This window comes from Notechis scutatus, chromosome 5 (assembly GCF_049901735.1).
Source record: "Notechis scutatus isolate UNSWTSFEM ecotype Mainland chromosome 5, rNotScu1.2, whole genome shotgun sequence".
In the NCBI taxonomy this organism is placed as follows: domain Eukaryota; kingdom Metazoa; phylum Chordata; class Lepidosauria; order Squamata; family Elapidae; genus Notechis; species Notechis scutatus.
Genome location: NC_142013.1, coordinates 98,357,381 through 98,382,927, shown reverse-complemented (window position 1 = coordinate 98,382,927; position 25,547 = coordinate 98,357,381). Strand labels below are relative to the sequence as shown.

Here is a 25,547-nt window from a genome sequence, read left to right as displayed (position 1 = left end):
GAAAACATTTTTTTTTTAAAAAGGATCCCTTTATTGTCAATTTTATTTATTATGATTAAGTTCTTTGATTTTCTTGAAAGGCACCCAAGAATAATAATTGTAATTTCAAACTTAAAAGATACAAATTGTACAGAATAAATAATACAAATAATTCTAACTAAACTGTATAGTAAAATAAATTTGTCCTGCTTCTTGTCTCCTTAATTCTAAACATTTTAGTGCTACATTCCATTGATCTCTACAGATTTGCTGTGCTGCTTACTTTATTGCTCTCTCTCTCCCTCTCTCTCTCTCTCTCTCTCACACACACACACACACAATCTAAATTGTGAGTGCAGCAAATCTGTGTTTAAAAACACAGAGACAGACTTGTGAAATAGAATTGGATTGGACAATTTTCTTCTTCTTGGAAGCAAAGTTTGGATTGTAGATTAGGCCTTATTAAATGTGAGCTGTGTTTACACATGAGATCAAGTATGACAAAGAACATCATTGTATTTAAACTTGACCACAATTCTATACACACCAAGCTGTGGAGTTCTGCAGAGGTTGCTAACCTTTTACATGGTTAGCCACTGACATCTACGTATGCAACATTAGCATACCCACACAAATGTTGCAAAGACATGTATCTAAGCATGTACCCATAAGATTACAATAATTAATCTCAATGCAACTTCCTAGGTTTGTGACTTTTCTTTATTTTACTCACCTACTGTGTTTAAGCCAGACATTTTTGGGGGGTGGGGGAGGGCTGAGAAATGCTCTTTTGCCATGTCATTATGGCAAAGACAGAGTGTTCACAGCCAGAAACAAGTTCTGATGACTTATTTCTTGTCTGGCTTGCAGTCTGAAATTTACTGGCCACAGCAAAGTGATGTTATCAAAAATTACTATGGGAGCCAATCATATAAATACAGTTAAAAAATAAAATAAAAATTGGGTGCATCAATATACTAATATATTTACATTAAATTCTCAGTAGCGTTTCAAACTTCCCAAGTACAAGTGTCAATCCAATGTCGCACAGGAGTCTATGTAGCAGCATTATATTGAAGATTGTCCCAAAATGTGATTAAAAATGCCATCGAGGGAAAGTCACAAAAGGTTTCCATTATATCTTTTAAATTCCTGCATAATATACCACTTTCCCATTCCAACCCCCCCCCCCTTTTTTTTATAAACAACATTCCAAATTAAAGGTACCTAAATACTGCAGTCCTTGGAAGTTCAAAAATGTTTTCTTTCTTTTGAAACAAAAACATAGAGTTCCCTTTATAATTATTACGTACTACTTCCATGTAGAATTTGTTCATATATATGGACTCATCCATAGCTAATGTTTCTTACTTTCTAGCAGCTGGCTAAGTAGATCCTTGTAGGTTTTTAATTAAATATTGCCTTCATGGGAAAAATAAGAAGGGAACCGAAAAATACAAATGCTTTAAAAGTCTGTTTAGCAAAATCAACAATTTAAAAAAAGAAACATTAGGGACTGCAATACACACCTAGAGGAATATGGCCAAGCCAACTGAATTTCTTCCCAAAATCCAGTTATACAAAGTTCCCATTTAAAATGGGGGTTAGATATACATAGCCTGAAAACTTTCCCATGGCTTCACACAGTTATCCCTGAGAGTTTCTTTTCACTCAGATTACTGCTGTGCTTAAAGTTCTGATTGGTGACACATTATTATAAGGCACTTTTATTTACAAAGTTCTCAAATATAAGACAGGCCTAAGAGTTTCTTATTCAAAGCCTTCAAAGGTAGCATTTCCTTTCATGTGTGCTGTTCCAAAACCTCCAAGTAGTCAGGTTCAGCATGCAGGTTGGCCTTTAGCTCAAAATATTCATTTTTAGTCTGTTCTAGTAAAACTTTTCTTGGCCGGGACAGCATAAGTGTCTCCATCAGTTTTAATTCTTCATGAGCTCTTGGATAATGTACTTCCATCTCAGGATGTAGCTGAGCGATGCTTTTTCGAAGATACTCCGTTATCCCCAATTGTTGGAGTTCTCGCTCCTTCTCAAGAATATTCCTATACAATGAGCTTGTGTCCTGGAAGGACAAAAAATCAGCTGATTGGTCTGTAGCTTTGTACTTGACATTTGGACCCCCAGTAAGAGGAGAGGAGTGCTCCTTCTCTAAGAGACTTCGCCGAAGGTGTTTGCAATCGTTCCCCTCCTTATCATTCCTTTCATCTTGATGCTCTGCAAATTTGGAGTTGAAAGATGGGCTACGATAAACTTGAACCATGGGGCTGATCATACGTTGTTCATACAAAGTTGAGGCTGGACGTTCGGTAGTATGGTGTGTTGTTTTATGACCATACATGCTGTATTGAAGCTGAACTGGATTGTTGTCCCGCATTTGTTCTTCTGTTTGTTTCTTTTTGTGCCGCCTCTGTCGATGTAGAACAAGAACAACAATGCCAGCCGCACAGAAAATCATTGTTATAAACACAATCAAGAGCCCCAGAATTAAAACAGAGAGAGGGATAACATCAGTGAGTGATCTCAGAATAGTGTCCGCCGTACTGGTGGTGGTTGATGATGTTGTGATGATTAGGAAGCTAGGATGAGTTGGGAGAGCTGGACTGTTCATTAAAATGGGACATAACATATCACTGTTCAGAGATTTCAGCTCCTTTTTAGCTAGATGTCTTGGAGAGGTACAGAGAATTTCTCCCATCATTGTATTCCTATTTAGTTTTTGTATCCATTGTTGTAGCCCGACCGAATCACAAGTGCAATCCCAGGGGTTGTCTTCTAATTCAATTTGTACTAGTAGATCTAGATCATCTAAGAGATTTTTTATGGGCAAATGGGAAAACTGGTTGGTTTTCAAATTCAGCCTGGCTAATGGAACTCCAGAAAAGATATGAGATGGTAAAGTTTGGAGGAGATTATTATTTAGGTACAGGACTTTAAGTTTTGGCATTGGACTAAAAGTACCTGGTAAAATCTCCTTGATGGCATTATATTCGAGGTACAAATACTCAAGGCACTGCAGACCTAAAAACAAATTACGGTTTAGTTTAGTGAGATGGTTGCCATTGAGATATAATTTTTGCAATTCAGTGAGATTTATAAAGGATCCTGCTTCTAACATCTCAATACGATTGTTTCCCAAATGAAGCATCTCTAAACTGTCATAACCCACAAGATCTGCTTTCAGTAATGTCTGGATTATATTTCCAGCAAGAATCAACTTTTTAGGATTGGGGGGAGGAGAACCTAAATCTGACAAGCTTTCAATGTTTTGTTCCTGACATTGCATCAAAATCCCTGAAAGGATATTGCTGGTGCATTGACAAGGTATAGGGCAATATACTCCGGGAAGAAGAGTAGCTGGTTTTGTAACATGGGGTGTTAAACTGGATTCCTTGGTGGGGGTTTTAAAAATAGGTATCACCTTGGTTGAGAAATGACTATCACTTATTGATGTTGTAATCACCAAAGGCAACGAGCCTGATGGAGAATCAAGGTCATTTGGGGGTGGAGTTGGACAAAGTGCCTCTGTCTTTAATCTGCTTAAAATATTACCTTTCAAAATGGGAGGGTTGTGGCACACAACATCCCCTATTATGGACTGAGGAGGCATGTTTTCTAACCAACTCTTTAACTCTAGTAGGTCACAATTACAGATCCATTTGTTATCTTCTAGCTGAAGGTCTAGGATTCGGCCAATGTGTTCTAAAAAACCGACATAAGGTAGTGTTTGTAGTTGGTTCCCTCGAAGATCCAGGTGAGTTAATGGAACAAAGCGAAATACGTTGGGAGGAAGAAATTCAATGGCATTGTCATTTAAAATAAGCACCTTAAGCCTGTTGAGCTTGCTGAAGGCACTTGATTCAATTATTGTGATGAAATTATTGTCTGCTTGAAGGAACTCCAGGTTTTCCAGTCCATGGAAAGTGTCTTCCTTAAGTATTTCTAAATAATTGTGGTTGATATGGAGTTGTTTAAGGAGACTTAGCCCATTAAATGCCCCTGGTTCAATGTCCACAATGTAATTAAATCCAAGGTGCAATGTGATAGCATTGATAAAGCTGGCAAAATCGTTGACCTGTAACACAGTCAAACTATTGTTTAAAAGACTCAGTTGGAAAGGCCGAGATGGTGGAACATGTACTTGGGATATCTCCTTGATGCCTCTTTCTTCACAGCTTATAATTAAGATGCTGTCTTTTTCTTCACAAAAACACAAGCTTTCACAAGAGCCAACAGTTGAAGATGATGCTAGTTCAGAATATAGCACATCACAAGCAACCCCCATTAAACTTAATGCGATTATCCAGAGCTTCATGGTAATCCAACAGCGTCTGAAAAGTACAATAAATTAAACATATTTTAGTTTTTCCTTCAACTTTGGTGGAAAAACAAACTATTAGCATGTTTTAGTATACATAAATCAGCTACTGAAAAAAAAAGCATTCTAATCCACCAAAATATTACAATCACTGTCTAGTCGAAAAACTGAGAACTAGTGGGTCATGCATTGCTTCTAATTTTCAAGAGAATGTAGTTTATTCTTGAAAGGCAGAACGTTTATGGTAGAACAATGGCTTACTCCACATTGAAGAAGTCACTTTCTTCTGCTGAAGTGGGGTAATTGCTTTTCACACAATCATTCTTAGTGGATTTGAGGTTAAATACTTTTCAGCACCAAAGGCTGGATTCCCCTCCCCACCCCCAAATAAAGTCCCCAGTCCAACTTTCTCCAAAATAACAATCCAGAGGATGCACTGAACCTAACATCAATATCTAAGGTGGCATAGGTCTGTTGCATGTGAAAGCAACATATTTGTTTGATGTCTTTGACAAAAATATATAATGTATAGGAAAGAAATGGCCGGCCAATTCACACATTCACATTTATGTATGCACATTATTTTAAGGCAGAAGAAGAAAAACAAATTCAATTTGTTGTATTCCCATAATCATGACAGTGTGATGATTTCTTTTGGGAATGCAATCATGTGGCTGTACTTCAGGTTTTTTATTTTAATCTTTTGAAAGTAGAGTGGGCAAAAAAGTGGCCAGAGGCCAGATCCATATTTTATTCATGTTCCACCACTGGTATGGCCTACCCTTATTTTTCCAGTGCAGCAATGGGTAGTATAATCCACTACCCACTCCCAGCTCACGATAAAGTTTTCTCTTTTATCTACTTTGAAGTGCTCCTTCAAAGGGCCTGCTTTCTATCCCTGGCTATGATAAATTCTTCCAAGTGATTGGTTTACTATGCTTCATTCCAGATTAATGTCCTCGCCAGCTCTAATTAGACCCAACAAGTGACATATCCACGCCCATGATGGTTGGTCACTACCATGTATGGCATTCATTGTGGCTACCAGGATGCTATGTTCTTAGCTGGTCATGTTGATGAAGACTCTCATATGGTCAGATTTCCTAGTTGATCTAAATAATAGTTTATAAGGGTCATAGAATCCAGTCAGGTCTCCTGGCCACCATGTTTTCCCTCCCTCTTCTGCTAGTACACATTAGTTCCCTCAGGGCTCACTCTTTTAGTTTCTACCTGCTTGTATGAATCTTACTAATCTTCAGTGTCAGCATACAGACATAAGAATGAAGTTACAAAGTTCACATTTTATGAAGTTAACCGTCACTTTCTTGCTTCCACAATTTTACAGACCGTAATAGAACAAATGAGTGTGGGACCATGTTCCCTTTATTTTAAATATTACAACATCAATGTCGCTGTGTACAATAAAGCATAATGATGGGGAGCCAGGATCTGCATTAATTCAAGTGAGAGAATGTGAGAAGGGAGCATGAAGGTATCCAACTGTGCAAACATCTGGGAAAAGAAAAAAACTACCTCTGAAAGGAATTGGCAGGAGATGGTAAATGTGATTGGGCTGGAGGTGCAGCCAGTGAAGTTTACCTTCCCTTCAACATTCAGGGAAGTGAGTAACTAGTCAAAGGCACTAAAGGTTAAAGTCTGGATTGAACACCAAGCACACCTCACTGTAAAATCACTGCAATCCGGACTAGGGACAGATACAAGAACAGCTGGAGCCGCATGGAAGACAAGTAGCTTAGATTGCTGTGCAAAATTACCCAATGACTTCAGCAACAGATCTGAAATGCTTGGTTTTTCACAGAGAATGAGGAATTGCTTGGATTTTACTGAATTAATTATCCAATCTTCATTATTTTTTTATAAATAACTCAAGATGGTGAACATACCTAATAGTCCTCCCTTCTCTTATTTTCCCCTTGACAACAACTCTGTGAGGTGAGTTGGGCTAAAAGTCAGTGACTAGCAGCAAGTTACCCAGTTGGCTTTCATGTCTAAGAAGGGACTAGAACAGTCCCCTGGTTTCTAGGTCAGCATCTTAGCCATTATACCAAACTGGTTGTGATGCGATTTGGAGGTGCTTCGGGGATTCACAAAAATGAAATTAGAGAACCTAATGTGACACTTGGAATGCAGATTCTTCATCTGTGATTTAAATAAATTTAAATTTGAAGTTACACCTACACTATATTCTAGAATACAAAATAACTATGGGGAAGGGAGAACTCAAAGATTAATGACATGCTTCATGTAAACCAGTGGTCGCCAATCGCTGGGCCGCGGCCCACTGGTGGCCTGCAAGAAAATTTTGGTGGGCCGCAGAGAAATGTCACCCCCAGAGCAACCCACAAAGCAATTAATCTAGGCTGTGCGGGAACACAAGGCTGTGCTGCCCACATGGCCTGTGAGAACCCTCCACGCCCACTTACTCCTTACCTGGCAAACTTAACTGCTAAGTTGCTATTTTTCCTTTTTTTTTCCGACCACCAGCTGTTCTGCTGTGCCAGGAGATTTAGATTAGCTAGAAAGCAGGAAACCATTGGATTTCTTGCTTTCTAGCTAATCTTTATATCTTCGGCTCTGCTTTTAAGCAGAGCCAAACCTTCCTTAGGACTGAAGTTTCTATTATTCAGTGCAGACTCAGGTAGCCGATGGCAGAAAGATAGATCTCTGAATGAATCTGTGATTCTGTGAGCAACTCAATCTGCCTGCCTGCTTTGCCTGATTTTGAGTAAAAGTTGCTCTTTTTTATAAAAAAGTCAATATTTACATAAATATTTATAATATTTACATACAAGCCATTCCCAGCCAGTCACATGACCATCAAGCAACACCCACAAATTGGGCCATGCACACCCACAAATTGGGCCATGCCCACAGAACAGGTTGTTAAGAAATTTGTGTGTGTGTGTGAGTGAGAGAGAGAGAGAGAGAGAGGTAGGGAGGTAGGGAGAGAGGTTAGATCAGATCATTCTCTCTCTCTCTCTCTCTCCCTCTCCCTCTCTCTCCCACCAACGTCAGCAAGCCACCATCAGTCAAAATTCATATTAGTGGTCCTCAGGTTTTAAAATTATGAGTTTGGTGGACCCTGAGTTCCAAAAGGTTTGGGACCCCTGATTCTAAACAGATCATTGAGCAAACCATTGCATTTTGGCTCTGTAGTTTTCTAGCTACCCTTCTAAATGCATTTTTCTAAAAAAAAATAAAAAAAAATTCTTAAGAGTATATTCTAAGCCACTAGATCAATCTAAGAAAGACTTCACCTTTGCAGAATAAAGGAACATTATTCTTATTATTAAGAAACAATAACAGGGGCTGGATTACATATTCAGGGTTATTGGCATAAACAGAACACTGTCCTAAAGAATATCATCCTTGAGAATTCGTATATAAAATTTAGCAATGGTATATAATCAAAGATGTAGTAGAAGAATTGACTCAAAGAAGAAACAACAACCAAATAAAAACTGGAGAGAAAAATACTAATAAAGGAGACTATTTGTAGCTCAAGATTGAAATGAGGGCGGGGGGAGGGGGTTCATGGTGTTCTCTGAGCTTGGTTGTTTTGTTACAGATGTTTCATTACCCAACCCATGTTACCTTGTCTGGGTAATGAAATGCCAGCAAGAAAACAATCAAGTTCAGAGAGCACCAAGGACACTCAGAAAAATACTTCTAAATAAAATGTTGATTTTGTCCTCCTCAAAGGAACATTTGATTCTTTACTAGCATAGCCTCCTATTTCTATGATCACTAGGATTGACATTGGAAGAAAAACTATTGTATTGTTTTTCTGGTAAAAATTGTGTTGTCCATCATACATTGAGTAGAAATATGGTCTATCTAGATTTCCTGCTACAGATGGTTGAAGAAAACATAGACAGTAGTTAAATAAACTAACTTTTTAAAGAAAACTAGTTATATGCACATGGTGGCATTTAGTCATTGTGCTTCATTCTGCAACTATAGTAACTGTTTACTTTATAGCAAGTAATGCTAATTAGACTTCCTTGTTAGTATTATCCTGATTCTCTAAAACTAGGACCCCCAAAAGGCAAAAAGCTGCAAACTTCAATATATCCCGTAGCACTATTTTATAGGCCTATATAGAGAGCCTCGGTGGCACAGTGGTTAGAGTGCAGTTACTGCAGACTACTTCTGCTGACAGCCAGCTGCCTGCAATTTGGCAAATCAAATCCCACCAGGCTCAAGGTTGACTCAACCTTCCATACTTCTGAGGTAAAATGAGGACTCAGATTGTTGGGGGCAATATGCTGACTCTGTAAACCAGGGGTCCCCAACCGCCGGTCCATGGACCGGTACCGGGCCCCGGAACAAGCCTTACCGGGCCGCTGGTTGCTGGGCGCCGCCATCTTTTTGGTAAAAAGCGCTTCCGGTGAGCTTTTCCGGGTAGAAAGCTCACCGAAGCGTCCTAAAAAGATGGCGGCGCAAGCCTCGGTGAGCTTTTCTGGGTAGAAAGCCATTTCTACCCGAAAAAGCTCACCGGAAGCGCTACGCCGCCATCTTTTTGATGAAAAGCGCTTCGTGACATCACCGGAAGCGCTTTTCATCATAAAGATGGCGGCGCCAGTTGACGCCGGTACCGGGCCGCGGCGCCCAGCTGATGTCGGAACCGGGCCGCGGCGTCGAAAAGGTTGGGGATCCCTGCTGTAAACCACTTAGAGAGGGCTGTAAAGTACTATAAAGTAGTATATAAGTCTAAGTGCTATTTCTATACACCTCAAATTCAGTGGAATATATTCCTTGGTAAGCCTAAATTGAATTACAATTTCTTTTTTTTTTTTTCATCCAAGGTAAATCATTTGCAGAGTTCAGGACTGAGAATAAATTATTATGAAGCAATGAAGTTGCTACCAAAGGACTTGAGAAAATTCACTGTTTATAGAAGCATAAGAAAGCCTCTGTGTGAAAGGGTTACCTATATGTGGGGTAACTATAAGGGCACATATATATGGGGATAATAGCTCAAGAAGGACTGGTCAATATTAATTGCTGAGTATATTGGCAACCAAGCTGAGGAAGGGAACGGAAAGATGAGCTTGTCAAATTGACAGTGAAAGGTTTCTTGATGAGAAAGGTATGATCAACGCAGTCCTACCTCCAAATACCACTGAATAAAGGTTGCAAATTGTAGCTGAATGATAGGGAAGGAAAGTAGAGGGAATAGATATACTAAAATTAAAGAGAAACATCTGGATAAAGCACTTGCTGTGTGATTAAAAATAAACAACCATCAGGTCACCAATAATTAGAAATGGTGTGGGATAGCAAGGAGAATTGTCCATGGAAATCAATGGAGAAACCAAGGATTATAATGTAGATGGTGTTGGGCACCCCAGCATATCAGGCAGGGGTGGGATTCAGCTGGTACGGACCAGTTCAGATGAACTGGTAGTTCCGGCGATCGTTTGGCCCTGCCTGCCCACCCACCCCTGCGCTATCCTGTCCTATATTTCCTTTGTCTGAAGCCCAGCAGATTGGTGTGGCAGCGCAGATTGCTGTGCCTCAGCTCTTTTTACTCACCCGGGGCTGCAGGAAAAGGTACGTTTTCTTCCTATGTTCAAATGCGAAGCATGTGTTCACCGAACCAGTTGTTACACCAGTTGAATCCCACCACTGATATCAGGTCTGTCTGTGATGGAATCTCCAGCTAGATTGGAGGGAGGTGTTGAGAGGAGATCAATGTTAGAGATTTTGCACTGCAGGAAGCAGCACTAGTCTGACCTCCTCCAGAATCCTTGAACCCTTATCTGATCATTCCCCAGGGAATGGGGGGGGGTGGTTATTGTAACATTGATCACTAGCCCTAAAGCTTCTGTTGAGACTATTGACAGGTGGTTCTGGTTACTTTCACCTGAGACAATCCATCATATTCTCCCTGAGCACCAAAAACTACCTTGTCTACCTTTGGATTCTTATTTAATGGGAAATGTATTTTAAACAGCTCAACAGAAGTAAATTAAAAAAGAAATGAATTTCATTTTCTTAACAGTTCCTTTTAGAAGAAAATGATTATGGCAGCCCTGCAGGGTAGTTCAAAGTGCATGCAACATATCAGTCTCTCAACTGGTTATATTCAACTCTAGATGTCTATGCAGATTCTCAGTCATCCAGTCATGGTTGTCCCAAAGGTGCTTTTTCAAGAGGCAACTGGATTTTCTTTGCTCTTCCTTGAAGATGTTTCACTCCTCATCCAAGAGGCTTCATCAGAATGGCAGAAGCTTCTTGGATAAGAAGCTAAAAGTCTTCTGGGAAAAGCAAAGAAAGTCCAGTTGCCTCTTGAAAAAGAACCTTTGGGACATTAAATTCTATGACTTTCTAAAGATACTGTATATAAGAGTCAGTTTGGTATAGTAGTTAAGGCATCAGATTACAAACCTGAGACTCTGAGTTCTAGTCTCTCCTTAGACACAAAGAGAACTGGGTGAACCTTAGGCCATCCCCCATTCTCAGCCCTAGTAATCAAGTAATGGCAAATCAATCTTCCCAAGAAAATTGCAGAGTCTTTTCCAGGTAGCCACCAGGAGTCCACACTTAACCAGAGGCACAAATAAATAAATACATTTTCTAGACATATTTCATATCCCTTTCTCAGGTTGGAGGCCAGATTGATTTTTTTTTAATACTATCCACTTGTTTCTATTTTGATGCTGGAGGTTAGTCTTCAAAAATGAATTTCAAGATGGCAATATAGGGGGTTATTTTTTGGTTTTTGGTTTGTTTTATCCCAAATACAAAGGTACAGTGGAAAAAAAGAGAGAGAGAAACAGATGCAGAGAAAATAATAGTTGTACAACACAGCCCAGAGTTAATTTTGCAATCCAGCAGCAGAACTGCAGAACTGAGGCTTTGAGTCAAAAATCCATCATGCACTTCAGGTTGCATCAATCTATTTAACTGATCCCCATCATAGGAAAATGAACTATGCATACTGTTGCAGGGTCTCCTTGTAAATGTTGAAAGGAACATTAAAAATGAAGAAATAATTCTATGTCAATTATGACCAAAAGCTAGAGGAAGTAATAAAGAGTGGGAAAAAAAATAGACAGAAAGGAGACGTGCAAAGGGACACGTGTGGGATTGTCAACAGTGTCATTAACTTCAGTCTACTGGGTAGATGGGATAAAACTGCTGCAGTACTTTGGTTAACATGATTTATAAAACTGTAGTTTCAGACATGAAAAGTAGTGAAGGATGCATCTTCTTAAATTTACACTTTTAAATGTGAAGAATAATTTACGATTGCAAACATTGGCTTTCTTTTTATCCAATGTGTTTGTTGAGCATCTCCTATTGTTTTATAGCAGCAATTTATGAAGAGACAACTTTTCAAAGGGAAAATTGCTAAGCAGAAAAACAAAAAAATATTTCAGACAAGTCAGGCAAGTTTATTTTGTTTTTTGCTTTTTTGAGGCAAAGGGGAGACCAATTCTTTACTACAAAGCAAGCAAATCAAAGCTACTCTACCAGTGAACAGCAAGTGTGCTTAAGACTTTCTTTCTTGGAATAATTCCCAATGAATTCAGTTTGGATTATTCCCAGGTGGTGGCCATCCTCTGTTTGGAAACTTGCTATTGAAGTTGAGGAATCAACTTACTGTTTTAACTAAATATAGTCCATCTCTCACTTAAGAAAACAATTTGACACTGAAAGGAATGTTATGTGTAAATGCAATTGTTCCTCTTTCACTTCACCACAAGCATGTGCCTGATCTCATAAGGCTCACAAGTTTAGAAAATGCCTCTTCTATGTAAAGACCACTTAATCTGTTGCTTGTGCATTGGTTGAGTTTATTCAATCAAGATGATTTGCCACAAACGTTTCACCCAACTGCAATGAAGGTTACTGAAAGTCACACAACTAGTTTGGGGTGGTGGTGGTGGTTCTAAGGGCATTTGGTTTGTTAGCCATGACAGGAAACAACATGGTAGACTGCATGCATCCTGTTTCCACAAAGATGCTCTTATGGTTATATATTGGCTGCAGTCTTCACACATTTACTTAAGAGTACATTCCATGAAATCTGGTAGGTCTTCTGAATAAGCATGCATATTATTAAGCTGCTCATCTGAATTTACTTTGAAAGTTCTTTTTAAAATTGATGTGGTTTTTCTTTTATTCCTTGCAGAAAATTTTCTTCGTGAGATTATATGGATATTTAGCAAAACTAATTAAATTGGTTCTACAGTTATCAACTTCCCTAAGACATTGTAAACATCTGGAGTCCTTGGTGCTCTCAGAGCTCAATTTGCTTGCAGACATTCCCCCCCTACATAACATCAACAGTGTTAATAATAAATAATGTTACCTAGTTGGGTGATGGAACATCTGCAGGCAAACAACCAAGCTCAGAGAGAACCAAAGACTCCCCTGTTCCACATATATTCCTTTATATTGGAATATTTTAGAGGCATATTAATGGTTTAAGTAGTACAAGTCTCATGTTTAACAGAGTTTACCCCTAGGTAAATATCTACAGTATTATAATTTCAATGTTTCTAAATATATTTAACTTACTGATCTTTTGGTTTATTTTTGTTTACACAAGAATCCATACACAAATATAGGATACCTTTTGAAACAAAGGAATTCATATCTTGGTTTAATCTTGGTTTAATTTAAATAATCCTGGTTGAGTTCCTTCCACCAACTCCACCATCTCAGACAGGTGATCAAGAGACTGCATGCAGACCCAGGCATTCAAAGTGTCTTGCTTCCTACCACTCCTTGATCACAAAGTATTCACTTGCAATATCCAATATTTGTACCTGGCAAATCTAATTTCACCAACACTGCTTCTTGGATACTCTTATCTACATCAAAATCTTTGGTTTATTTCTTCATGTATTATTTATCTACCCTTTTCATAGGGAAAGAGAACATTCTATGCATGGGATTATAATCTTGGGCAGAATTAAGATAAGTAAATCAGTTTGGGGTGTTTTCAAATTATATATATATATAATTTGGAGGGCGAAAGTTTCCCATCCTTGTTTTCCTCAAATGGAGAGCATTCCCATGTTAACTATTGCCATACTTCCTTGAGCATACTGCAATCTGTCAGTCTTTTATTCACATAGTTTCTCTCTCTGCAGAAAAAGACTTAGCGCTTATGAAAAGCATAGCTCAGGGTTTTTGTTTTAATTTAATCTTTCTACTCTTTGAATACACTCCAGTCTTCCAGAGACACTGATAATACAACTGTACATTAAAGAAAATGCCTGATTTTGTGTGTGTGTGTGTGGCATGCAATTGTTTCTTGTTAATACTTTCCCCTCACCAACCATCCATCTCTGTAACCCTCACAGTAGCTAACCTCATATTATAAATGTACCGAGCAGAAGGCATGCCAAGTGACATCAATTAATTTAATTAACATTGCAGGTTACAGAAACGTGACTCACAACTGGCTGATTTGTATTTTAATTGAAGCAATACGTCTCTTCCCCCGCCCCGCAAATTGCCTGAAATAAGCGGTTCCATTTCAAGCATGAAAGGAGAGCAAACGAGTTCGAGGGAAATCTAACCATCTTCAGGAGGAGTTCCCCTAACTTGAGTCGATTTTGCACAAAACGTTGCACCTACAGCAAAAAAAAAAAAAAAAAAAAATCCTCTTCGTGGCCAGGCTCACAAACCCATCTGTTCCAAACAACGACAAAACAAACAAACAAACAAACAAACCTCCACAAGATCATCAAGCGAGTCCCAAATCCAGATTCTCCTCTTGGTTTTCCTTTAAGCGAGAGGGCATTATGTACAACCTAGGCAAGATCCCACGAAGCCCAAAGTTTCGGCTAACAAACGAATCTACCTTGGTTAGGTCCCCGCGTTGCTCTGCCCAGCTCTACAATTAATCGTAGCCGACTGTTAGCCTTTCTTTGCAAACTCTCCCTTTCCACGCGTGTCATTTCCTCCCTCCCCCAATGCTTCTCTTTGAAGCTAAGCTTCTCCTTTCTACTTTAAATGCTCCGGCACTTCATCCACGCAAGACACCCCTCCTCTCCTCCCCCCTCCCAAAAAAAAACAAAACCGAGGGAATCCGAAGACATCGCCCCGTAAATGACTTTGTTCTGCTCTTAGTTACCGGCAAAGAAGGGAAAGAGGAAGAGAGATCCCGTCCCTAAAGGTGCTCGTACCCCAAGAAACGCGGTTTCCTTACTTAATCGCCGGAGAGAAAACGCGTCCTTACCTGCACAGCAGCTACACCCACTGACAAAGTCGGTTATGGCACAGGATCGGCCGTTCCGAGAGAAATCCCTTCCCTTCTCCCGAAACGCAGACTTTCTTTCCTTCCTTCCTTCCCTCCTGTTTTTTTCCGCCCCGTTTCCCCCACCGGGAAAGGCAACTCCCGCGTAGCTCTCTAGTCCCGGGAAGTGAAAATCCTCGGTCCAAAGGAGGTAGCAGCGCCAACCATCCCAGCGAGCCGCGAGAAAAGGAGGAGGAGGAGGAGGAGGGAGGAAGGGCAGCCACTACTAGATCATCCTGTAAACAGTTATCCCTTCGCCTCAATTAACATGCACAGCAGACTTCCCAGCTGGGCTGACTTTCTGCATGGCAGTGAGTTAACCGTTTGCGGGCTTCGGGGTGGGGGGTGGGTGGGTGCAGGAAATAAAAGAGGCGCTCAGCAGGATCTAGAAGCCGAGCGCGGGGCTGGCGGGGTGGGTGTCTTCTTCCCTGCCTTTTCTTTTTAAATGATCCAAGCGGCGGCGATGCCCCTTTCCTCTTTCCCTCTGGCCTTTCTCGTTAGCTCGGTTTGTTCTTAGTCAAGAGGTGGCCGGAGGCTGGGGGATAGGCGCAAATAAGAGAGACTTCTAGCCTTTGGACTCAGCCTTGAAGCCCTTCTCCATCGCAGGGTTTTAATCTGTAATAATTTCATACAAGATGCAGCTCCACCTTAGGGAAACTCAACCCCTCCTCCTGTTCCTCCTGCCAATTGCTCCTCCTCCTCCTCTTTCTTACCCCTGCCCTCTTTCCCAACCAAAACATAACCCAACCACCTGAAGCTCCTGAAAGTAAAATCTAAAGTCTGTTTCACAAAGCAAAGGGATATTCATTTCTGGATGAAAGGAAAGGAAAGGAAAATGCTTCTCAGTATTTGTGGAATCTGGTTGCTGCTTCATGTTGAATCTTGCTTTCCTGAATTGGTCGCCCATAATCCAAGCACCCCCAGAGATGCTTATCCAGACATTAATTAACCTAGCTGAAAGGACAGATTTGTCCCAAAGTGTTATGGAGGTGGAGGGGATGTGATTCCCCATTTCCTCCTTCAGATTGTTTTAATAAGAACAGAGGGCGTGCATGTTGTGGCATCGAAATTTTGGATGGAAATAATGCTGGGTTTTGGTGAAGGGCTAGACCATCTTGGGTCAGTGTTGGGTCATCATTCCCGAATCCAAAGAAAGAAATAAGAAGGGCCAAAAGACACGAAGTGGAGGGTAGGAGTCACTTCTCCACTGAATTTCCATGTGGAAATCTGACAGGGAGCATTGGAAACCTTCCCTTCCCCTCCCTTCCCTCCCCTTCTTGTTTCTTGCCAGTAGGCAGGTAAGTAGCACCAAATGAACAGCGCAAGTGGAGATCATATGACCCTGTCAGCAGCAATGCAGCAGCAGCAGCCACTGAATCAGCCATGATATCAAATTTCATTCCCTCAAGACTTACAGATCTTGGATTTTAGATGCATTCTTTCAGTCAAGCCATTCAAGGTACCTGGGTTCCAAAAAAAAAAAAGAAAAAAAATTACCTTTTGATACACAGTTTCACCTACTTGGAAGTCACGGCATTCAGAGTTTTTAGTAGTAAATAGATACGTGCACTTTTTACTTTTGAAAACTCCAGTCCCGCGTACTGGAGAGATCATCAACTTGATTTCTAACTGACTGCTTTTCAAATGTTTGCAAAATATGTTTGTTCTAAAGTCCGTGTCAGAAGCGGGAATATCAAGGAACTCTCCCTCTCCCTCCTTTTTAAGAAAAACCTAAAGAAGAACTGCTTCTCTAATATTCCTTTCATCTCTGATATGCGTGCTTAGGATAGGTTTTTAAGTAATATCAAGGATGTGCTTTTCTTATAGAAAAAAAATACAACCTTTAATCGTTTTCCAAGTCACACATGCATCCTCAGCGCTCCACCCTTTATAACTCTGGATGGACACTAGACTTATATATTAAGTTACTGTATTCTGTTCTCACAGGTCTAGAGTGCATATTACAAATGGTCAGCCCACACACTCACACATGCTCACACATCCTGAATAAAGTGGGTTCCAATTAGGCTAAAATTTATACAGCGCAAATAGATTGGCCAAGAATTTCCCTGCACTGATGGCAACAATACTAATTGAGATTCTCTCTGTCTTAGGAGAATGCTCAAGCAAACCAACTGAATCCCGTTGTGTTGTGAATTGACAAACTACTTGTCTTAGAAGAAAAATTAGACTCAGGAAATTCAAAGCAACAGGTAACCGGGAGGTCGAAAAGCAGATTGAGACATAATTGAGAGCAGTACACAGATACTTGGAAATTCTCTTTGTTATAGCAGCAAATCCCCTTAAGGTTTATTTATTATTATTATTCTTTAGCTTTATTTAGGAGCCAAGGAGCATACATGTTGAACAAGGTATGTTCCTTGGGTGATTCTTGCTTTTATTAAGACTGCATGGAGGACTATGTCTTGGTTTGCTTCTTTGTTGATGTCTCTGGTCATTACTTACTGTACTATCATTTAACTAGAACAGGATTTTCTATTTGTTGTTGTGGTCTGCTGGCAGCCTGCAGAGATGGCAGCAGAATTGGACAGTGGGGAAGAACATGGGCCAGTTTGGGAGTCTGGGGAGGACGGACAATGGTCCTGCATCTGATGCAGAGATGGGGCCAGGTCCATCTGGGAGTTATATGCTGACTCTGGAGCCTCCACAATCTGACAGCAGCGAGGCAGAGGAACAAGGGGAGCTTGTTCCCAGTGCACGCATGCGCAGAGCTGCCAGAAGGCAAGAACAGTTAAGACAAAAAGGGTGACTCAGGAGTAAGGCTTGGAGATGATTGCCCTTCCCATAAGATATAAAGGAAGTGCAAAGGGACAGGAACCTTTGCAGGAAGCAACATATTTTGCTCTGTTCGAATTAAACCTTGAAGCTCTGTATGGACTTTGTACTTCACTTGGCTTTTTACAGTTAATTTGGCACTTTAGTTGTTGCCAGCAATTCAAATGAGATAAAGGTGGGTGCTTATCTCAAGAGACTGTTTGGGACTCATTATGGGCTGGGAATAAACATAATTTGCAGCATTGAAATAAAAAGAGTTGTTTGGACTAAGTGTATGCTTAATTACGGTCTCAGGAAGCCTTGGTCAGAACATTTGTAGACAAAAGGAGTAATACTGATAAAGAAGGAAGCATTCTGTAATGGGGTGTCAAACGCAATTTCAGTGAGGGTTGCATCAGGGTTGTGTTTCACCTCGGGGTGTGTGTGGCCATGGGTGTGTGTGGCTAGCTCGACATCACTCGTGCCGGTCCTGTGGTGGCCTGAGCACTTTGCCAGCAAAAATGGAGCTCTCCTGTGCTCCGTTTTCTCTGGCAGAGAGCTGCAGGAGGCCATCGCAGCCAAAAATAGAGGTCGGGAGGGCTGTGCACAGTCCTCCTGAGCTCCATTTTCATTGGCAGAGTCACCACAGGCCAGTCCTTTGCTCTTTCCAGGACAGCCCTGCAGGCCAGGTCTAAGCACCCTGTGGACCAGATCTGGCCTGCTGGCCTTGGGTTTGACACTCCCTGTTCTATAACATTCTTATGTCATGGGAACTTGCACTGGATAGTTGTCCAAAGCTACAGGATCATTATTAGTGGTGAGGTTTCATTCATGCATTAACATCAAAGCAGTATCAAAGTAGCTTTGTCATTCAGCTTTATGCAAAGTTCTTTATAAATAGGCGCCACGGTAAGAATCGTTCCAGATATTCAAAATGCAGGCATATTGACAGATTCATGCATCAGAGTTATTAATCATTATAGTAATCTCAATCTCAAGCATTACTCCCTTTGATTAAAAACTGGGAATGTGTTCTGCTATGGATTTAGATCTTTGGCTGACCTTTGCAAAGAAAAGAAAATCCCTCCCCAACAAAATCACCCTGGTTCCCCACCCCCAAGACAGAAAAATTATTGATGTGTAATTGTTTATCTAGGAGGGATACAAATTATTCAGCAGCTACAGTTAATGCATTTTCTTTTCCTTTCCAAAGGTAATATCAGAAATTATTGTCACTCTAACTTCAAGATATGAATTTGGTACCCTAAACATTTATGACTTTTCTGATGTCTTGTATGCCAAAAGAGAAATTGATACATTCAACCCTGCTCTAAACTGTGCATTTGATGACTTTTGCTGATGAATGCATGTCATAGATGTTTAAATCAATCTCTTAATATGATTTCTCCTTCTGTTTAGCTATCCTTGCTTCACAGAAACAGTATGCAAGTATACAAGCTGAAACCAAAGCTTTAAATTTTAGTGAGAAGGAAAGAAGGGAGGGAGGGAGGGAAGAAAGAGAGAAGGAGGGAAGGACAGAGGGAGGGAAGAAGGAGGGAGAGGGGAGGGAGGGAGGGAGGGAGGGAGGGAGGGAGGAAGGAAGGAAGGAAGGAAGGAAGGAAGGAAGGAAGGAAGGAAGGAAGGAAGGAAGGAAGGAAGGAAGGAAGGGGCTATTATGACATTTAGGCTGCAGAAATTCATAGTACTGATAGATGGCCCCTAAGAGATATCTAAAGCTCAGGATCTTTTCCACCAACTAGTGGTTATCTGAGATTTTGCAACCCAGATACATTAGCATTATCTTGCCTAGACTGTTTTTCCAGGGAATGATCCTGATTATTGATTTATGATTTTTGTCTGTCTATCTATCTATCTATCTATCTATCTATCTATCTATCTATCTATCTATCTATCTATCTATCTATCTCTATACACACACACACACACTTCTCCACTCTTGCATTTCTTTCTCCCATCCTCAGATTTACTGCTGCTGAGAGCAACACATGGCCAGGAAGGAAAGAGCCCCATGAGACCAGCAGCGGCACATGCAGCAGGCCCAGCAGCCAGGCAGAGCCATGGGGGGAAGATGACCCTGATGTGTTGCATGGCCTTCTGCCTAATCGTAGCAGCAGTCCGAGCAAGACCCGAGCTCCAGTGTCCCAGCAGTAGCAAGGCTAGCAGGCAGGGAGGGTGGAGGCCAGGGCACGCTGAGAGCTTGCTCTGTTATGGCCTCAGGCAAGTAGATGTTGGGACAGAGGACTCCTGTCAGCCCCCATGCTGGCCACTTCCTGTAGGTGAAAAAAAAATAAGACATCCCTGAAAATAAGTCCTAGTCCGATGATGGTGAACCTATGGCACGTATGCCAGAAGTGGCACACAAAGCCACTTCTGCCGGCACACGAGAGGTCACCCGGAAGATCCCCACTGTGTATGTGTGTGTGCCCCCTGCCAGCCAGCTGTTTGTCAGGTGTCTGCCACACATGCGCGGGGGGAGATGCATGTATGGGAGACACATGTGCATGCACAGAGGCATGTGGCATGTGGAGGTTGCGTACGCATGGGCAGAGTTGTGCAGTGCAAGGGAGTCATGTGTGAATGCACAGGGGGTGGGGGGAGTAGCACGCACATTGCATCATGGGTGCAGGCATGCGAGCATGCGCACGCGACTGCACTTTTGGCATGCAACATGGAAAAGGTTAACTATCACTTTCCTAGTCCTTATTTTCAAGCCCAAAAGAAAATGACCGGGTCTTATTTTCTGGAAAACACAGTGTCAGGATTCCGGCAGTTACCCCAATTAAATCATGAGTCTCGAGCCAAACTTCCAAAACTTCAAAGGGATTTATTGGGAGTTAATATGTCCGGCACTGCCTGGGTGTATCTGATTCTGAGACACATAATTCATTGTCACCCTTGACCCTGGTTTTCCCCCACCCCCTGGGTGTAGGAAATATTTCTATGGTCTTTTTAGAGTTGCCACACAGTATATCTCGAATTGAGCAGGAGGTTACTGTTCATTCAGTAGGAGAAACAAGGCTTCTAACCATCTAGTTGAGGTATCAGCCTTACGAAGTGTCTAACAGGTATGATTCTTGAGGCTAAGTCTGGCAATCTCTCTTTAAACTCTTTTAGATGTTCAAGAACTGAAAGTGCCTCGATATGGTGGAACTATAGAAATGAGTTTTCTACAATCATCCTAGATTACAAAATAGTTGCTTTCCATTTAGATGCATTTGCTGAAAGATAAATTATTTTGCATTATCTTGTCTAGCACTTGTCCAATTTAATGAAAGAGACTGTTGGAAAAAAAATTCATAGGTTGATGAGTGTTTTTCTTTTTACCATAATTATGAAGTGGCCAATATGCTGTGTGGCTAACTTGTCTTCTTTGAACAAATTTCTCTCTATTGATCTGCATAATTTTTGTTTCCTACCCTTCAGTTAAATCACAAAGAAAGACTTGACTTGTTCAATAGCTGTGCTATTGTCACTGCTAAGTGGGAATCCTGCTTTTGAGAAATTGTTGGATAATTTCCCAAGAGGTGTTTTCCCCTAGAAATAGTATTAGAATAACAATTACCCTTTAAAAAGATATAAAAGGTAATGATGATAAATATAAAAGAGTGCTTTGCAGTTTGAGATAAAATAAAAGATGGTTGGATTACTGTCAAATTATAGGATTGGAATGAATTTTAGAAGTTACCTCCTGCTCAGGGCAAGTTCTATCAGTACATTTCTGACAGACAATTATTAAGCTTCTGTTTGAAGTCTGAAGTTCTCCAGCAAAAGAAAAACTCACATATTTATATGCAGTGGTGGGATTCAATTTTTTTTTACTACTGGTTCTGTAGGCATGGCTTGGTGGGCATAGCAGGGAAGGATACTGTAAAATCTCCAGTCAGAGGTGGTATTTGCCGGTTCTCTGAACTACTCAAAATTTCCGCTACTGGTTCTCTAGAACTGGTCAGAATCTGCTGAATATCACCTCTGTTTATATGGCATTCTGTTCCACTGGCTGACAGCCATTCGGTACGGAAGAGTTTCCCAACACCTATACTAAACCTACTTCTTATATTTTGAATCCATTCGTTCTTGAAAGGCAGTAAAAAACTCAAAGAATATTGAAAGTGATTCTGCAATTACCATTTCCCCTAGTTCCTTTATATTCTTTGATGTAATGGCTGGCTATGGAGATACAGATTAGCTAAATTCTTCCCTACCCTTTCCTTGTCTCTTCTAAGCTAAGTCTCCCTCCTTCTCTCACTATTGTAAAGATGACCAACTAGAACTTCCTTTAAGGGGAAAAGAGATGCAAGAGAAGTTTACAAATTCTGCTTCTCTCCATCAGCCATTAGTATCACTTACTTCTTACACTTTTTTTTGGCTTTCCTGTTTAAAACATGATTATCTCCAAAGAGAAGACCTTAACAAATCCAGACTTTTGTTTTATATATCTCATAAACTTCAGCTCAGTTCGTATGAGTTAATGATCTTATATTATTTGTTTATATATCTCTTTCCCCATTTTCCACCCATATCCTTTTTTACATGCACCATTTTTAGATAACTCAGATGTTAATTTTCATGTGCTATTTGAGAAAAACATGGGCATGTTTCAGGATCCGATGTCAAGCCAATGGGTTCTCTGCTGTGCATCATCACTCGCTCTGTTAATTCAATTTAAGAGAGTATCCAGTGCCCAGTACTGGCAATAGGAGGACATTATTCATCATACCTGAGAAAAATGGTGGAGCTTTAATAGCAATAGCACTTAGACTTATATACTGCTTCACAGTTCTTTATAGCCCTCTCCAAGCAATCTATAGTGTCAGCATCTTGCCCCCAACAATTTTGGTCCTTGTTTTACTGACCTTGGAAGGATGGAAGGCTGAGTCAACCTTGAGCCAGTGAGACTCAAACTGCTGGCAATCATCTGTCAGCAGAAATAGCCTGCAATACTGCATTTTAACCACTGAGAATAACTAGAGGTTTAGTAGGGCTGCCTCTCAGTATTGGAATATTTGCCTCAGTGTTACAATGATAGAGCCAGTTGTGGATAGTCAGGAAAAAAAGTATTATCTAATGGCAAAGCAAATCAAGACAAATGTTCCCATCCTATTTACAATGGGGATTATATCTGATGGTACAATGTTGGGAAAGCTCTCTCACTCTTTTGCTTTTCTTGTTCTATCTTGAACACAAGTTCTTGTCAGGAATTCTGGTTTCAGTTTAGCCCAACAGTCATTGAATCGTTTCTTCATTTTTATTGCCAGTGGCATTGTTTACAAAACTGTATTGGGAAAAAAATGCACTGACTTGCTGATACTGCTATAAACAGAACTGGACTATGAGTCTTGAGAGATTATTCTGAATGAATGTCAACACTTATCCAAAGCAAATGCTCTCATGGGCTCTGAAATTGACAATAGCTAACTTGCCAACAGAGTTAAAAGAGGAAAAGAGGGAGGAGAGTTTTCTGACCTGAATCATTTTTACAAGGTCTTTATAAACATCTCAAGTCAATTTGGAGCAGACTTTCCTTATTATGTGGTAGATATGTTTTGCTTGAGCTTCATTAGTTTCCTCAGAAAAGTTCTGCAAATAGGGGGAGGGGAAATTTAAAAAGTGGGGGCTAACCCATCAGTATCATTGATTGAGAAAATCTATGTGGTCGTTAACATTCAGCACCAACATGATGGTACCTAATCATTTTTTTTAAAAAAAGTATCATATAGATTAGGCCTTAACCACTTTTTCAATTCAAGAAGAAAAGAGACAACCATATAGCTAGCTATGAATGTGAGACTAGCATTTTAATTTGCAGTTTGTTTTCCTAAATCTTGTTCCAGACAAAATCCAAGTCAGAATGGATCATCGTTGGACTGACCGGAGACAAGATGGGTTGTTACCAATCCATCAAATCTGGTCCTTGCAGCAGGACAGGTGAATTTTCATAGACCTAACATATGTAACACTTTCTTGTTACTCACAAAAGCCAAGAATAATACTTGGGGAGAAACAAAGACACAGGCTTGTGAAAATGTCACATGTGTATTTTCCAGTAAAAGTTGTCTAACAGGAAAGAGGTGTCACAATCCATTCGGTGGAGCTGCTCAAGCAGTTATTACTATTCTCTGCAAGCTAAGGTTAACAGAGGTCTCTTCCAGTGCCGGAATTTAAGATTCATTATTTTATTCCCTCAAGATGAAAATTCAGTCAAAAGAAAACATTGTAAAATGCCAGAATCAGTTTCAAATTAATTAGGTGTTCCACCCTCACTCTGCAGAGAAGTCTTTTTGCCAACACCCAAAGGGAAGGGATTGAAAGAAGAAAGAAGGTGCTTTGAAAAGAAACCAATGTTTCAAGATATACAAAAAGGACAGATTTAAGTTGCTTCATTTCTCTGAAAAGCATGTTAGTCTTTCTCGGCCACACCCTACATTACCTTCTGAAAACTCTATTGTGGGCATGAGATAATTTTGTTTCTGCTCTTCTTTCACTTTAAAAAAAAAACAATAACAAAAAGGCACCCTTCTTCCAGATTGAGCAGACACACTAAATAATTCCGATTAAATGTCAGTGATTTGGTCTGATTCTAACATAATGAGGTGTTTGTTATTTTACAAGTCTGATGTAGTTTCAAAACTTGGCAATAAGGAGGAGTCTTGAAGACACTTAGCATGGTTGTGACAACTTTCTTTTCAGGAACATCTGAAGACTTCAGGGAAAGGCTTTCACTTCACATATCTTTAATGTCATATATTCCCTTTAATACTATGCCCTTGGGTGAAGAGTCATCCTCAAATTAGAAGGATCAAGATGGAGCCATCAGGGAATTAGACACAGCTCCACCCTACCAACAGTACTGTGATGATATCAGGACCCGATATCACCTGGCTATGGTGATTCAGACCCTACCCTGGAGGCTCATCAACCAACACATGTGACGACAGAGCCAGAGAAATGCGAAGCTGCAGAAACACCTAGCACAAGTTACCCAAGAGCTTCCTGGTTGATCAATGCTAACTATTTTCAGAAGATGAGAGCTTCCTGTCGGAAATGTACTACTGTGGGTTATTCAGGGGGAAAAAAAAGAGTATTTCTGAGATTATTGTTGCTCTAAGACAAAGTCTTGGCCTTTCTAAATAATAGATAAAATTGCCTGATATGGTCAGTCGGTTTCATATTTAGGAAAGACATTGATTTGTCTGTAGAGAGCTCCAGAGAAATGTTCTTAAAATACCTAGATTTCTATTGTAATTATTTAGGCAGTTATGATAAAACGTTCTTCCTTCTTCAGCACTACTCTACTGTGGCCTTTTCACAATTCCAAATATATTTTTAAAAGATATAGGTCTGGTGGTTATTTACTTTTGTTATTTTGTCATATTTCACTTGGCAACCCAAAGAAAGAGAATTGGCTGTTATCTAGCCTTTTTAGATCAGTGATTAAAGCCAGAATTGAATATAAATAAAGGAAAACACTTTCATATAATGAAGAAATCACTCCATATTCCTGTATAGTTCCTAGGTCCATGTGTGATGGATCCAGATATCCCTTATCACTTTCTAGAGAAACTGTAAGACATGCCCTGGCCAAACCCTAATCAAATTGTCATCTCAGGATGATTTCCCTAAGATGCAGTCTTATTCTGAATTGATACTACAGGAATCTCCTGAAATATTGTTGATCAAGTCACTCAGTGCATTGATAGGTGAGTTTAAATTTTTCCCTTCCACATTAAAACAAACAGACAAACAACTCTTTGGATAAATTTAACACTTATTCTATTGGCATTGGAACTTCTGCATATAACTGCATATAAATAGTAACTATATATGAACTTTTGTAAAAAGATGCTCAAGTATGTGTACCATGTATAGGAGGTGTCAGCTTCTGTTTACTTAGTGCTTCATTGAAACATACACTTTAATCATGTGTGCTTACATATTGCATTGTTGGAAGTTATAATCCACCCCCTCCTCGAGAAATGAAATGAAATACTTTAGGATATATTAAAAAATCAGAATATTTCCCCTAAAAGAGAAGTAGAAACTCAGAAGCGGAAGCTCACCCCTACTTTTGTTAATGGGTGGGCCATTAAGGCCTGGGCCAGAGTATTCTACAAAACTCTCTACCCATCTCACCACATGGCCTGGGAAGATTGTATCAGCCA

At 40.2% G+C, this 25,547-nt stretch overlaps 1 protein-coding gene and 1 long non-coding RNA gene across 9 annotated transcripts; one reads left to right on the top strand and one right to left on the bottom strand.

Moving 5' to 3' along the window:
- Positions 1–278: 278 nt before the first annotated feature.
- On the bottom strand, positions 279–14,675 carry SLITRK6 (SLIT and NTRK like family member 6). Of its 7 annotated transcripts, XM_087967389.1 has the most exons (4): positions 14,431–14,477; positions 12,919–13,927; positions 9,870–9,996; positions 279–4,323 (listed from the first exon to the last, which is right to left on the bottom strand). In XM_087967389.1, exon 4 carries the CDS (start codon positions 4,305–4,307, stop codon positions 1,782–1,784), a length of 2,526 nt encoding a protein of 841 aa, XP_087823515.1. In that variant the 5' UTR covers positions 4,308–4,323; positions 9,870–9,996; positions 12,919–13,927; positions 14,431–14,477; the 3' UTR covers positions 279–1,781. The 7 variants fall into 7 exon arrangements, with proteins under 7 accessions (XP_087823515.1, XP_087823512.1, XP_087823514.1 ...); XM_087967386.1 differs by lacking the exons at positions 12,919–13,927; positions 14,431–14,477 and adding an exon at positions 14,536–14,641; XM_087967388.1 differs by lacking the exon at positions 12,919–13,927 and having other exon boundaries at positions 14,431–14,525.
- An 87-nt stretch (positions 14,676–14,762) lies between these two features.
- LOC148130591 (uncharacterized) lies at positions 14,763–24,713 on the top strand. Of its 2 annotated transcripts, XR_015749927.1 has the most exons (4): positions 14,763–14,903; positions 16,707–16,805; positions 23,220–23,313; positions 24,076–24,662. It is a non-coding gene; the product is annotated as an uncharacterized LOC148130591 (long non-coding RNA). The 2 variants fall into 2 exon arrangements; XR_015749928.1 differs by lacking the exon at positions 16,707–16,805 and having other exon boundaries at positions 14,829–14,903; positions 24,076–24,713.
- The last annotated feature ends 834 nt before the right edge of the window (positions 24,714–25,547 follow it).